The 14,112-nt window shown below is 49.1% G+C and overlaps 1 protein-coding gene across 5 annotated transcripts in view; it reads right to left on the bottom strand.

The window, feature by feature from the left end:
• LOC122365243 (MAP kinase-activating death domain protein-like) overlaps positions 1–14,112 on the bottom strand; it is a 67,417-nt gene that overhangs the window by 24,661 nt on the left and 28,644 nt on the right. The window contains exons 6-17 of one of the 5 annotated variants that reach the window (XM_043336262.1): positions 13,858–13,999; positions 12,581–12,739; positions 10,426–10,628; positions 9,256–9,379; positions 8,730–8,750; positions 7,601–7,753; positions 7,051–7,209; positions 5,921–6,011; positions 5,311–5,532; positions 4,646–4,875; positions 3,932–4,111; positions 2,855–3,034 (exon numbers count right to left, since the gene is read on the bottom strand). In XM_043336262.1, the coding sequence (XP_043192197.1) occupies positions 2,855–3,034; positions 3,932–4,111; positions 4,646–4,875; positions 5,311–5,532; positions 5,921–6,011; positions 7,051–7,209; positions 7,601–7,753; positions 8,730–8,750; positions 9,256–9,379; positions 10,426–10,628; positions 12,581–12,739; positions 13,858–13,999 (1,864 nt within the window). Of the gene's footprint in view, positions 1–2,854; positions 3,035–3,931; positions 4,112–4,645; positions 4,876–5,310; positions 5,533–5,920; positions 6,012–7,050; positions 7,210–7,600; positions 7,754–8,313; positions 8,368–8,729; positions 8,751–9,255; positions 9,380–10,425; positions 10,629–12,580; positions 12,740–13,857; positions 14,000–14,112 lie in introns of all 5 variants that reach the window. The other 4 variants (XM_043336261.1, XM_043336264.1, XM_043336263.1 and 1 more) reach the window with 4 other exon arrangements.

Here is a 14,112-nt window from a genome sequence, read left to right as displayed (position 1 = left end):
GAACATTAAAAAATAAATAACATTATTGGTTTGGTAAAAAAAGCGATGGGGCCTCTTACCCGGCCCCCGCCGAAGTTAGTTGGTAGCACTGCTGCTCCACGGCGTACATTTCCTACCAGCCCATAGGGTTTACATGTTAAATGGCCTGTTTTCGGCGAGCGATATCTCGGTCAACCTTTGAAGGAATCAATGGTTCTTAGTCTCAAATGATAGATCGATGAATTTTCTTTCGACAATTCCTCTACCATTTTTCACGAAACCCAGCCGATCTTCTACGGCGTACAGGGTAAAGATTTCTCTGCACGCCAGCACCCACGATCCGCCTCTCCGATCGTCGGCGCGCGGTCCTCGGTAGCGCAGTCGGTAGCGTATCGGGCTACGGATCCGAGGGTCGTGAGTTCGAATCCTGGCAGCGCCGCGTGATTTTGCCTAGAATTGAATGATTTAGATTCTTGAATGTTTGCATTATCAATTATTAATAGCTAATTGAATGTATCTGCCCACTTATCGGCCCCTAGAACCTGTTATTTAAGAAATTTAAGAAATGAATGTCACGTGCGCGTCATGACTGTCAACCACAAACGCTACCATATTCTAGTTTCAACTAACTTTTTGCTAGTCCCGACCACATATAGTAGGTTTTCTAGTAGTTATACTAGAAATTCCTACCAAAGTTCGTCCTACCCTTCACTCAATATACCCTGCTCTTACCGACCCTGGGCGTCTTACACGGATCTCCCCTATGTTATGCTAAAAGCTAATATCCATGTCGCTGACTAGGTAAAATGCAGTAAGAATGCCAACACACATGATATACGGCGTTTTCTGCGTTTCTGTCTTGCTCTTGAGCGCACTCCATTCCAATTTTTTTGTCCGGATAAGTGGGAGGTCGAGCCTTGAGTTCGCGCGGCTGACATTGATATCGGCCGTCATGGCCGACACGCTTCTGCGACACTCTTCTGCGCTAGCAGCATTCCTCTGCTTCAGGAATCGTCGGAGAACATCGCTTCTCCACGGAAGCTGCGTGCGAGGAAGACTAGCGGATCCAGATTTGCGTTTTTTTTTTGGGGGGGGGGGCAACTCATGTAGGAGCCAAACCTAGCGTACTCCCAAATCCTATTTTCTCATCGGATTTAGGCCACTTATTTTTCGTCACAGCCCTGACACGATGAACATTTTTTTTACCTAAAAAGAAAAAAATATAGAAATGGTAACCCACCCGACCCATGCCTTTATATCACTTTATATAAACACTTCACATTGCTTTTGTCGACCAGTTAACCCGCTCCGGGTCGGTGCTTGGCGCAACCTTTGCGGGCCGGGAGGTGGTAAAACACCCCCTGTTTAACTCGGCTCCTGGGCCACGCACTGATTGAACTATGAATTTCATTATCGTTTGGGGGGGGGGGGGGGCAAACAGGCCACTTTAGGCCTTTGAGGGGGCATAGCCCTAAATGTCCCCTCCCTGCAGATCCGCCAGTGTAAGAGACCATTGGAGCTGGAGAAAGCTCTGCTGGGTGGACATTCAGGACCGGGACCACGGTCCGGTTACGGGTACTTGGACCGGGCTTTGCCATGGCCTGAGAATGAATGAGGAACTTCACCACCAATGCATACATCGACAGTCGACACCATCACGAGAGTTCAATCAACACTGGTGGCCGCAGCCCCTCGAGGTGAAACTCACCAAGCCTCCAGGCGGCAGCGGGCGTCGTTCTCGTCCTCGCCAAGTGGCAAGTAGGCTCTGGACACGAGACGGCTCACAATTGTGGCTTGGGTACTATGATTATGGTTAGAGCAGAAAAAAAGTTATCACTGTGCTGCTGCCGCGGTCGGGCTCGAGGGGCTCGAGTGTCGACTAGGCGTGTGTGGCGCTAGCGTGTCTGGTTCGAGTTCCGACTGAGATTATGGGCTGGTGCCGGACGTGGTTTGTCCAGAGTTTAGCTGCGCTGAAGCGAAGGTCGCATTACAGGCGTGACTTTAAAAAGTGTATCGACAACGTCTACACTAAATAAAGTCAATTAACTACCGACCTAAAACTACGCTTAAACTCTTCACCCACGAACTCTGCCTAACCACCGTATTATTAGTGCCACTAACACCAAGCAAAACCAATGGAGACTGCAACGCCCGAAAAGTAGGTGCAAGCTTTAGGAAATCGCGACTGCGCTTGTTGAAGACAATGGCTCATAATTTTTTAATTGCGATTTTCGAAACCAGCAGACTCGATTGCAAATGCTTTGGGCTATAGGCATGTCAGCTTTATTTTTCGAGACACCCTATTAGGTACGGCTATGATGGGTCTGGTGTGCGTGGTTATCACTACATTATGCAGTTTAAACGAGAGGGGTTCAGGGTGCGAACATTTACGATGGTGACGGTACGTCTTGCGGGAACATCTAACACATTACGGTACACTTATGCAGGGAAACGAAGTACCATTACGATATCCATAGCATTATACGTCAAACATACCACGGCAAAGAGGGCACGTCAAGCCAACCTCAGCCTCATGAAGTCAACCATCGGAGGCAGGAGGCTAGACAACCATTAACCTCAGTGGATAGAACAGAGAAGGTGAGACGGTCATCACGAACATCCACGAGTCTACGGGTGATGACAAGTAACAAGTCAACAGAGCTGGAAGGCCGATGGTTCGAAGTTAATCAGGCTGGAACACTGCGCTGATGGGGCGACATCAATGCAGGACCTGAACATGTAAACCAGACCGCTGTGGTGCGCTGGAGGAAAAGCTGGTGGTTAAACATCACACACAAACACAACACATCACCCGAACAATCGTGCAGTGACGGAGGCGACGGAGACGATTACTCGCGACGACAACTATAGGCACCTTCTCTGCCAGGCTCTCCTGGCTGGCCTGTCGGGCGGCTCGCGCTCGGCCGGGGCTGCCGACCAACAGGTCAAACATGGAGCCCGCCTGGGAGCTTTGGCGAGGTGTCAGTGGCGGTACGGGAAGCGGTGAGCTGCAGCTGCCGACGCTGCGACTCGGTGTTGGAGAGCGAGGCGGTACCTGTCAACCACGCCCAGCTGTGCTCAGGAGTTCGGGGTGGAGACTGGAGAGAGCTTGTGTTCGATGCTTGGAAGATCAGGTCAAGTCACGTCAAGTCAGGTCAGGTGTTTAGATAGTTGGGGTGAAGTGGGGTTGGTGCCCAGTCTAGATAGATCTCAGAATGTCGGGTCTGCATTAGGCCTGTGATGCTAATTGCTAAGACGTTCGGGGCCTGAGACGGAGCTGAAGGTCACATGCTTGGATCTGGCGAGGGGCTAGTACTCAGAATACTCGTATTAGGGCCATAATGTCACCTCCCCGGCCAGGCGGGGGATGTGTTCAGGCGATCTGGCTGGGGTTGCTGGTGCTCAGAGGTCAAGCCAAGTCCGCAACGGGGCTGGTACTCAGACGGACATGGTACAACGAGTTCGGTGCTCAGACAGTGAGGGTTTGAGTTGACGGGCTGGTGTGTCGTCGGTTCGTCGGGATTTATTGAGGCGCAGCGGCACACTGGATGGTCCTACGAGACGCTGTGGTTCGTTTATTGACACAGATGAACAAAAGTTGTGAAACAGCCTCGGACAAGACAAGACGATTTTGCTTTCAACGGGTCTCCTTTATGATATGTGACTGAACTTTGTCGCCGAAAGGAGAACGGTAACAATTGTTCAACCTCATTTAAGAATGAAAGAAAGACTTTCTGGCCTACAGCCCCACTGTCACCAAAAGTTATCCATGCAGTTTCATAACTGCAACCATAATTACCGTCACCTTAATTATTTAACAACCGGAAACTGAACCATTCTACAAAAGCGGCTGCCGGTTAGGTTAAGTTATGCTGTTAGATCACTAAACCAACCATGAGAATCACCTCAGCACCTCAGCAGCCATCCCAATCCCTCCGGCAGTCTCACTCACCGCCGCTGAAGTGGAGAGCCGCGGCGGCCGGCCTGGCGGCGGCTCGGAGCTGAGAGTGTTGGAGCTGGCACACGAGGAGAGCGACGGCGTCGGACTGTGACGGCGCGTGGACACCACGGTGCGCGGAGAGGTGGCGATCGAGGCCGTGTCCGAATTCATGGAGAGCGAGTCCAGACGGTCCTGGGCACACAGGGTTCGTCATTGTTATACAGGGGTGAGAGAAGTTGGGGGAATAAGGCGAGTCCAGATGGTCCCGAGCGGGGCCAAAAGGGTCCAGGTAGCATGACATCACTCTCGAGTCTTAACTCCGGGATTGTGACTGAGTCTAGATCCTAAATTTTGAAATAAATCAAATATCAATGCATGAAGGTTTAATCATCATGATGTCAGTGTTCAAATGAAATTATCCATTAATCATGAAGCATAATAATATAACAAACCGGATTTCAGAAAATAAAACCAATAAAAGGGCCCGACGGGATATTAGAAACTTTGCACTACCTGCGTCCAAACCGAAAAAGGACATCTCTGTGCCAGTTTAATGACATTGAACGGTAACATGAGAAACATTCATTCATTCATACGCGCAATGAAAAGGGCGAACAAATGAACATGAACCATGAACCCCTGCCTTGCATGAACCAATAAAATAAACACATACACGCAGCACACGCACATCATCATCATCAACGGCCACCTGCGAGCCGCACTCACCACGGCGTCCGTGCGCGTTGGATACACGTGCCGTTCCTCGTGGGGGTCCTCGGCGACGCCGCGGCCGTCCTCGCCGTCCTGAGAGGACAGTGAGGACCGTGTGGAGGACGTATCGGAGGACTGATGAGCCGAGTCAGAGGAAGCGGGCACCAGGAGAGTGGACGGCGGTGTGTAGACGGATTTTGTGTCGATGCCGCTGAGAAGACCGCCCGATGGTGGCTCCAGCAGCGCTGCGGAATGAAAAAAGAGCAAAGACAAGGAAGGGGTTAGGGGTGGTTGTTTCACAGAAAATATATTTGGAAGAAGTGGAGAGACATTAGGACAATATACTGATATTACGTGTCGCTAAACCAATATGGACTGCAATTATGTGGTTATTCGACACCGTAATGCTCGATGAGAGGATGTAAGTCAGGTAAGCCGATAGAACTTGAAAGGTGCCGGGCTCAGTCGCCCTTGGAAACAAAGCCCCAAGCAGTCTCTGCACCGCAACCATGGCACGTAAGCCTGCCGAGAACCCAGATAATTCTGAGTAAGTAATCCCACACCGCGTCGGATCACAGGAATCGGCCCAGATATAGCTCTGTTCCCGGTGTTAGCTCTCCTACGCACCACCCACACATCTACCGTCCCACCCTCCTCTATCCTTCCCCCTCCCGTCTCACCTGGTGACAGGTCAGAGAGCTGCATCTCGGAGACAAAGTCGCTCAGAGACGAGAACGAACTGCCCGAGGAGGGGGCTCCGTCTGAGTCTGATCCCGACTCGTCAGTGGGCACACTTTCCGACTGGTCTGCGGCGCGCAGGGCGGCACCCAGACCGCTGGAAGGCCGGCTCACGGCGAACTGAATCGGCTCCAACTGGTGCGCGTACCACTTGGGCTTGTCGCCTGGTGAAGAAAGGGAGGGAAGGAGGAAAAGAGGTCAGATAGTTCGGAGATTCTGATGAAAAGCCCAGCATTCATATGAATTAACGTACAAAATAATGAGTACCTACCGCCACGCAGAACAAATACATGACAGGCTATTCTCTCCTCTTTCCCTATCAATCTCTATACCCCCTCTCTCTCTCGTCTGTCTTTTTTTTTTTTACTTCACCGCCCTACAGAAAGAGCCCCATTCCGTATAACAAATATCGCGCTTACCTCGGAAGGTCAACGTGTAAGTCAATATACCCTGCGTCAACGTTCGTGTGAATAGCAAATTAATAATAAAACTCCCGCATCAAACGACCAGCGCGACAGGACTATTGTCGGTACTTCCCAGTGTGGAACTTACCAATCAGCGTGGGGTCGTACACGCCCGTCTGGACTCGCTGGAAGGCCGCATTTGTCGGCGACAGCGCCCACTCGGCCAGGTATTCCACCGCCTGTCGAAGGAGGGGGCCGGAGGGGGCTTGTTAGGATACCAGTCATCAAAGTGAACGGTGATCTGCTGTCGATCTCGACATTATCACAAGACATGACAGTCTGCGGCAATATGATGAGTCACGGGATAAGATCAGTCAGAGATGTGTGATGTTTATTCTGGGTACCTAATGGGTAATTGTATGCTGGTTTGCAATAAACGATGCGTAAACACATTATGCCTAATGCTATATGTATATGCTTTTTATGTCTATAGCTAATAGGTATTTCTTCTACATTTCCGCAGTTTATCAAATAAATGCTTTGTGTGACTTACATTATCGACGCAAGGAAAGGTACCTAGTTTACTTAGCATCCGTCAATATCCATTACATCAAGAATGTAAGCGATCTAGATGCACCTCCTTATCTTGATAAGAAAGAAAATGTCTTCCGAGTTATTATAGCTGCATCTACCGAGATTCCCGACAGTTCCCAATCCCGACATATTCCCCGGTTACTGGAAATGTGTTCGCTATGACGGATAATCACACCGCAGGGTCCCGTCCCACTTGGACTGTCAGCATTCTACGGCACTTCCCATCTGCCAGCTCAGCACGATCGCATTTCAGTCCGATTCTACTGCCGCCATAAAATGCAAAGCATCCTATGAATGTGCGATAACACGGCAGTGCCACCGGATTAATAAATCGTTCCGGCACATCCGAGTGATTTTATTGCCGGAACTGGCATTCACGATGGGGGCCAGCGAAAACTAAGATGAAGGAGAACGCCACGTTTGGATTTCAAACACGCATTGGTTCGATGAGTTCTGGTAAGTTTCTAGCGGCGTGGCCTTCGGCATAGGCGGCGGAACGGGGAGGGCACCGGGGCACCGTGCCCCCCTTTGATTTTGGCATTTTAGCATTAGCCCTATGGGCGTTGCATGGAAAGAATGAGACCAAAAGTCGGCAGTGCCCCCACTTAATTGAAGGTGTTCCGCCGCTACTGGCCTTCGGAGTGGCTGGGTGTGGGTTAGAGATCAGTTCGTCGAGCTACAGACCTGGGTCCTGGCCAGTTGGCCGAGGAAGGGACTGGTCGTGGGCCTCGAGCGCAGGAACGAGTTGATCTGGAAGGCGACCACCGGCCGCGGGTACAGCCGCAGGGTCCGCGTGTGCTCCGTGAAGTTGGCCAGCAGGTTCTGCGAGCTGAAGAAACGAATCTGCGGGCGAGAAACGTGATTACAGCGACAATCTTTAAACAGAAGACAAACAGGCGTTCATTAACTTTGTCGCATAAGAACGGCCTATCTAAGGCAACTTCTTGCTCGAGTTTTCCCTATGCATACAAGGAACCGGCCATTACTTGCTTCGCAGAAAAGTGCGTCGTACCTATCTTTTATTCACCCGAACCCACCCTATCATTGTCCCATAAATAGCCAATACCGCCCACACCCCTGTCACGTTCACGTTCACCGTCTGCGAAAGACACCTATGTATGTGTCTCATTCACATCATTTCCATAAATTCCTCCGACCAATATCTCTCCAACATTGGCCGTAGATAACGACACAATCCCGCCTGCCACACACCGCGCGACGCGACGATCGTTACCATGGCAACCCGCGTGGCGACGTCGACGCTATCGACGTCATTGCCGTAGATGAGTGGGTTGTAACCGGTAGTGGCGACTGACGGCCGGCGAGGCTCGGGCACCGGTCTCTCGCCCGGCCTCAGGGGAGGCGGAATCGCCATGCTGTTCAGCGCCTGTCGGGAGGGGGACGGGGAGGGTCAAGCTTGGGTGGAAACAGACGGTGAGGGATGGTGTTCAGGCGTTCTGTTCTATCTTAGGGTGCTCCTGGGTGGTATTTGACAAGAATGATTGCCGTTATTTCTTCCGATGGGATAGCGGATATTGCCAAGCACCATATTTTGGTCAGCCATCCCATGCGATAAAGGCGGGTTCCGGATGACATGGGATACAATGAGAGATGTATCTACGATAACAAGGCAAAGGCAATCGATGGATTACTGGAAGATGATAAATCCAACATATGGAACGAGCCCATTAGGTGATGTCTTTGCCCTTTGGGTTTTAGTAACCCTGAAAAGTAATTACCATTTCACCAATCAATGCCAAAAGGTAGTCCATCGGCAGTCGGCACCGATATTACTTTTATACATACAAGTAGCTCATCATGCAATTAATTCGATAACTTACGTGGAGCTAGGACTATTCACGGCAATGTTTACCTATCTATCAAACATTTCCGACCATTTCGGGTCCAAACATGTTTTCTGACCTCTCAACCTTTACGAATACTAACGTGCGAAACATTGTCATTCTCGTCAGTCGGCATCATCATTGGAAACTGAAGAATCTGTCAAAAGAAAAAAAAAAACATACAAGGCCATGCTCAATGCATACATCGTAAAGTTCGCAAGCACATACACTAGACAGGATGTCTAGCAAAGGAAAACACAGAAAATCGCACACGGCAGCAACAAATGACTCGACATTTATTACCTGCAGACGAAACGACTTCGGTTGAAAGCATGCCTACACGACGTACGGCAAAAATGACATCGCATTTCTGGCAAGCAACGATGCATTGCATAGTGTGCGCTATCCGAACTGAGACAGGATATCGTGATTCGTGACACGAAACCATTAACTAATGCATCGTGACAGACCGCGAACGGCAAAAGCGATATGCGAGTATTATAGGCATAGTATAATTACCTTATTTGTTAAGTCGTCAGCCTGACATGAAGTGAGGAAGCATAGAAGAGAAAAGAGACATGTAGATAGAAAAATGGAAGAAACGAGCAAGGCTTTGGCAAGATAATTCGAAATAGCAGCGCAGAGACAAGACATCCTTCAACATAATCAAGCGCACCGTATTAAGGCATGAGCGGCTTATGACAAATAAATACAACAAATAACTAATTGCGTAAAAACGCAAGTGACGGCTTGAATAGGCATATCACAAGTATAAGGCGCTTGTAATATGGATAACAAACGACCTCAGTCAGACGCGTACAATCATATCTGGTGAAAGCCAAAAGTAAAAATCATAGGCAGCCGTTAAGTGTAGTGCTTATAGTGAAAAGAACACCAAGTGACGTATAGCAAAAATGTTTTCCTATGGTGCTAAAAATTATAACACTGAGAAATATCATGCCAATAGACTGCTGGCTGTGGAATAAATATATGTAATACTTATAGAAGGTATAAAGTGACTTCACATGGACTTTTCTCCCCTCACCTGTCGTAGGTGGTTCTTCAGAACGGATGTCTCCGGCTCCGGCAGCGACGGCAGCTCTTCGTGTGAGTTGGGCGGGATCACCTTGCTGCTATCGAGGTCCACCAGCCAGACATCCTCAGGCAGCCTGCGGCAATATACAGGTCAGTCACTGAGCGGGCGATCCAGGTCACTCGACCAGAGGTCTCCTCGGCCACCAGAGGTGTTCCCATGGGTATTCACAGCAACGGTTAGCGAGGTCGTCCCCGAAGATACATCATTCGGTAACACATCGACGGTTGGGATATCTTGCCGTCGAATATAAATCATTCGGTAACACTGCAACGATTGGCTATATCATCTCTGAAGATGCATCATTCGGTGACACATCGACCTTTGGGTATCTTGTCCCCAAAGATAAATCATTTTCGGTAGCACAGCAACGCTCGCCTTTCTCATCATTGTCATAAAATGGATGTCAACGTCTAACATTTACATTCAGTTGCACGTGACTCGTGTTACCGGGCAGCACAGTCTGAACAAGCCGAGCGCTGAAACGACGGGGGCGACGGCGACTTGCCGAAAGGGCAGCCATTCGCGAACTTTCAGACAGACGGAAGGGCAATCAATCGGCAGAAAACTTTGGGTATTGGCTCTGACGGGTGACATCCGTGAGGCTCACAGAGTCGGTGGTTGAAAAGTTCCATGCACATCTGACAGACAGCCTCGACGTCACTGTGGCATTTCATTTCCATGAACTGAAGATGGGCTAACATTGAGTTATGGCATTGATGCCAGTCACGTGGCATTTCTTACATTACTGCAGAGAATCGAGACGGTTCTTGGCAAATACTTGATTCATCCGGACACTAAGTCATGTTTATGAAATGCAAAGCACCATTTGAGCCTATAAGCGTTTTGTAAATCACATTCCACTGAACTCATCAAAACACCACTCCGCATCACGTGCAGATAACGCAACCTTTCTTCCAACATCACCACGCCATTCTTGCAATCATTGCACACTTCCTTATCTATTACATTGCACCACCGAACCTCAGATGACCGTATCACTCACTGTAGCGCAAGACCTGCATTCCCACCCATCACCTCGCCTCCCCACCCCGCCTCACGGCAATATTACTTCAACCCGCACCCGTCCCCCTGGGCACTCCCACTCGTCCCCACACCCACCTGAAGTGTCGCTTGTAGAGCAGGAAGCTGGCCGGTACTCCGATGATGTACGGAGTCGGCGCAAGTAGCAGCTGCTCCGCGCAGCTCATACAGGTGGGCAGCATCGGGATGACGGGGAACATGTACTCCAGCGGGTAGATGAGCGCCACGAAAGCCATCACGGACATGGTGAGCGCGTTGTAGTCGCGCGACTGGATCACCAACTGTGGAGGAGTCGGGTCACGGGTGTCGGAGGCCGAGGCCGGTCGATCGTAGGTCACCAGGTACGCGAGGAAATGACACCGACGGTGAGGCTGTTGAAAAGTTGCCAGACCGGGAGCGTCATTTCGTGTGTGGGAGGAATGGCGGGGTGCCTGAGGCGCATGTAGTCGTTGGAAAACGTTCGTCTGGGAAACTTCCGGGGCACGTATAGAGCGATGGATGAGGGACTGATGAAATAGTGGTGGTCCCGTTTGTCGCCTGTCGGATATTGTCGGGAAACAGATCGCAGTTTCGAACAATAATAATGATTGTAATAGACTGGATGTTCACTTGAATGTTGCAAAAAAAACGAAGTTGGAGAGGAGGTTTTAAACAAGTTCATACAAGAAGCGCAATTTTATAATTCGTAGCTAATTCAAAAAATATAATTCAAATTTAATGACACACGGAAACTGGAAACGCACCGAGAATAATTTTTAAAGCAATTCTAACCTATACTTTACTAGACCGCGGCTACTATTGCGTAGATCCCAGGAACAGAGAAGACGCAGAATTCTGCCAAGCGGCTGGGTCACGGAGTTTTTAATGCTATTGGACAACTTGGACACTGAATTCTGAAAGCAATTTAATCACTGCTTTGAACGTCGCTTCCTGGCGTGAACAACAGAGCGCACTATTAGGTCAAAATTAACAGGTAAGTTTATGGAATTCGATTATTCGTGTCAGTGAACTGAGGTAGTCACAAGTTCATTGTGCGATGCGTCAACTGAATTAAATGATGTATTCTTCGAAGATAATTTGCCTTTTTAAACACACTCGTCATGTGAATTGTCAACATTCAATCAGATTAATCCAATCTATTTCGATGGAAGTCGTCAAAGTCCATCCAGATCGTTCATGGCAGTTCAATTTGCACTGCAGCTGTCGAACAACTGGCACTGGGCCGTCAACGCCGTAAAATCGGCATCAAAGGGGATTGAGAGGCCGGAGTCACTTGTGCTGAGGCCATCGCAGTCGTGGAGTCTCGCTCCGTAGTGGACCGTGTTAGGGGGGACGATACAGGGTCGCCGGTAGCTACTATACTGGACGGTGTTGATAACGGAGGTGGCAACAGACCCGGCACGGGGACACATCGGAGCAAGATAAAAGGGCCGACATGCTGTGTCATGAGCACGAATTTATATTTGTGATCTGTCTAGGGACAGTGATAAGCATGACATACCTAAAGCTTGAAAATATACCACAATATTACCTAATTCGTTTGGTTACTGGTTAATGATACATAACTGCATATATGTCCCAGTTAATGGAAGAAATTAAACTTTGCATCTGAAAATTGCACTACAACAAAATTGATTATTTAACCCATGCACTTACCTACCTAACAACAGCATGCCTAAATTAACACTGCTTTGGAATCCCTTGACTATAAAGCTGTCTAATTTCGACGAAGGCTTACACAAAGCCGAGGTGATTAACTATTGCATCAAATAAACTGCTAACTAAAGATGATTACATCTCTCATGACTAGGCTAATCTTGCATCCGAGTGCATCAAAATCCCCAATTAGCCTCACGCTCAACCCCGATCTCAGTGGTCATTAACTTCCCGAAATAAGTTGAGAACACTGAAATAACTGGAATGGCCCGAAGTAACGTGACCTTTTGAGGACTCAGCATTTCCCAATAACACACGCACGCACTAGGCGCGTGTAGGCACTAGTTCAATCCAGTTCGAACAGGATCTGTCTAGTGTACAAAAACATGTCTTGTCTTCACTGGCTTCCAATAGCACACATAAAAACCAACAGGACGACGTCCTCCCGGCATCACTATAAGGGCCGAAGCACCTACTCAACTAAAAATAAAAAAACGTCCTCACTGATATGATTTGACATGATACCATCAGACATTCTGCTCCCCCTTCCCTCCCCAGCCCACACATGCCCACTGACCTTATACTCGAGTATGATGAGCGTGAGCACCTCGAGGCACACGTCCACGCCGAGCAGCTCCAGCGGAAGGTGCAGCGGGAAGTCGATCAAGGAGAAGCGCGTGTGGTCGGGTAGGGCGAACGTCAGCGGACGGTGCAGCTCGGGAGGAAGCAGCTCGAGCTGCGGGGACAGAGGCGGATTACGTCAGAGGTAAAAAAGCGGACAGACAAAAAGACGAGGTACCTATAAGTATATATCGAGCGAGATGCGTATCCGGGTCGTTACTTCACGCATGGTTGGATGACCTAAGCGTGGTGTAGGTAAGGATGCACATCACTGACAAGTGACAACACCTTTGATAGAGTGTATACTAATTGAACAAATCTATAAGTGCTGTTCATTTTTACAGTCAGGGCCAAACTAAAAGGAAATGGACTAGCGTTGAAGGTCACGGATTTTTTATTATTATTTTATTATGGCCTGTCCACAGCAACCAATCAGCATGTTATTGAACTGGTCGGTACATAAATTACACGCCCATCCACCATCACACATTACCTGGTAATGCAAAGGAAAACATATACGTGGCTAGTTTCATATTTGAAAATTGAAAGCAAATCAAATGAACAAACATTTAATTTCAACTGTTTGTTAATAAATCAAATCAAAACGCCCTGACGAAACGTTTGGCTTCGGAAGTCCGTCATGGCCCCACAGTGCGCAGCAGGGCCTATTTCAGGGTCCAGGATGCTGTCTGGTCCGGGTCAAGTTCAAGAGCAATCTTTTAGTGACACGGCAGCGCTGGCCATCAGCTGTCGCCGCCGACCGCTGCCCCTTCGGGGTCAGGATTGACTGCGGTCGGTTCCTAGAAACGGGCGCGAATCGGCAACCGAAGGACTGCGGCGCTAGACAGGTCTGACAGGACAAAGGAATGGGCATAGGCAAGGGGCATATAGGGGACTTTGCCCAAGGTTATAGGATATTGCTATAGCTCTGTTCACACCACATATTTATTGTACCTAATATACCTACCTATCAAGAACTTTGCAAACACAGTAATTGAAAGACATACATGTGAAACGCCGTGTCAGTAACAAACGTATAAAAAAGCAATCACTTTACACTTTATTTTACCAGAAGGCTATTTCAACAAAGCTTTGATCCCTTCAGATAACAGGTTTTCGATGACAAAGCAAAACGCATCTTTCATTTCTCAGTTGCTTTGATGTTTCAAATAATCTAGAAGCTTTGAGCCTCACCAGGTCGCCATGGCGGTCGCCGAGGGCCGTTTGACCTACCTCGACCCTGGTTTTCCCGGGGACAGGCACGGGCGCCGACAGCAGACGCAGGATCCAGGTCTCAATCTCTCGCACATCGTGCAGGAGGATGGCCGGCAGCGGCTCCTGACTGCGGCCCGTCAGCACCGACCACACCGATTCCCTGCGGAAAAAACGCAGATGGATACAGACTCCGACTCCATGACTCCTTGTGGGTACACGGACGCACATAAAGACTCTGACTCTATGACTCCCTGTGGGTACACGGACAGACGC

The sequence above is a fragment of the Amphibalanus amphitrite genome, unplaced genomic scaffold, assembly GCF_019059575.1.
Source record: "Amphibalanus amphitrite isolate SeventyFive unplaced genomic scaffold, NRLGWU_Aamphi_draft 000725F_arrow, whole genome shotgun sequence".
Taxonomy (NCBI): Eukaryota; Metazoa; Arthropoda; class Thecostraca; order Balanomorpha; family Balanidae; genus Amphibalanus; species Amphibalanus amphitrite.
The sequence above is the reverse complement of the archived record's forward strand: the minus strand, read 5'-3'. Positions and strand labels throughout refer to the sequence as shown.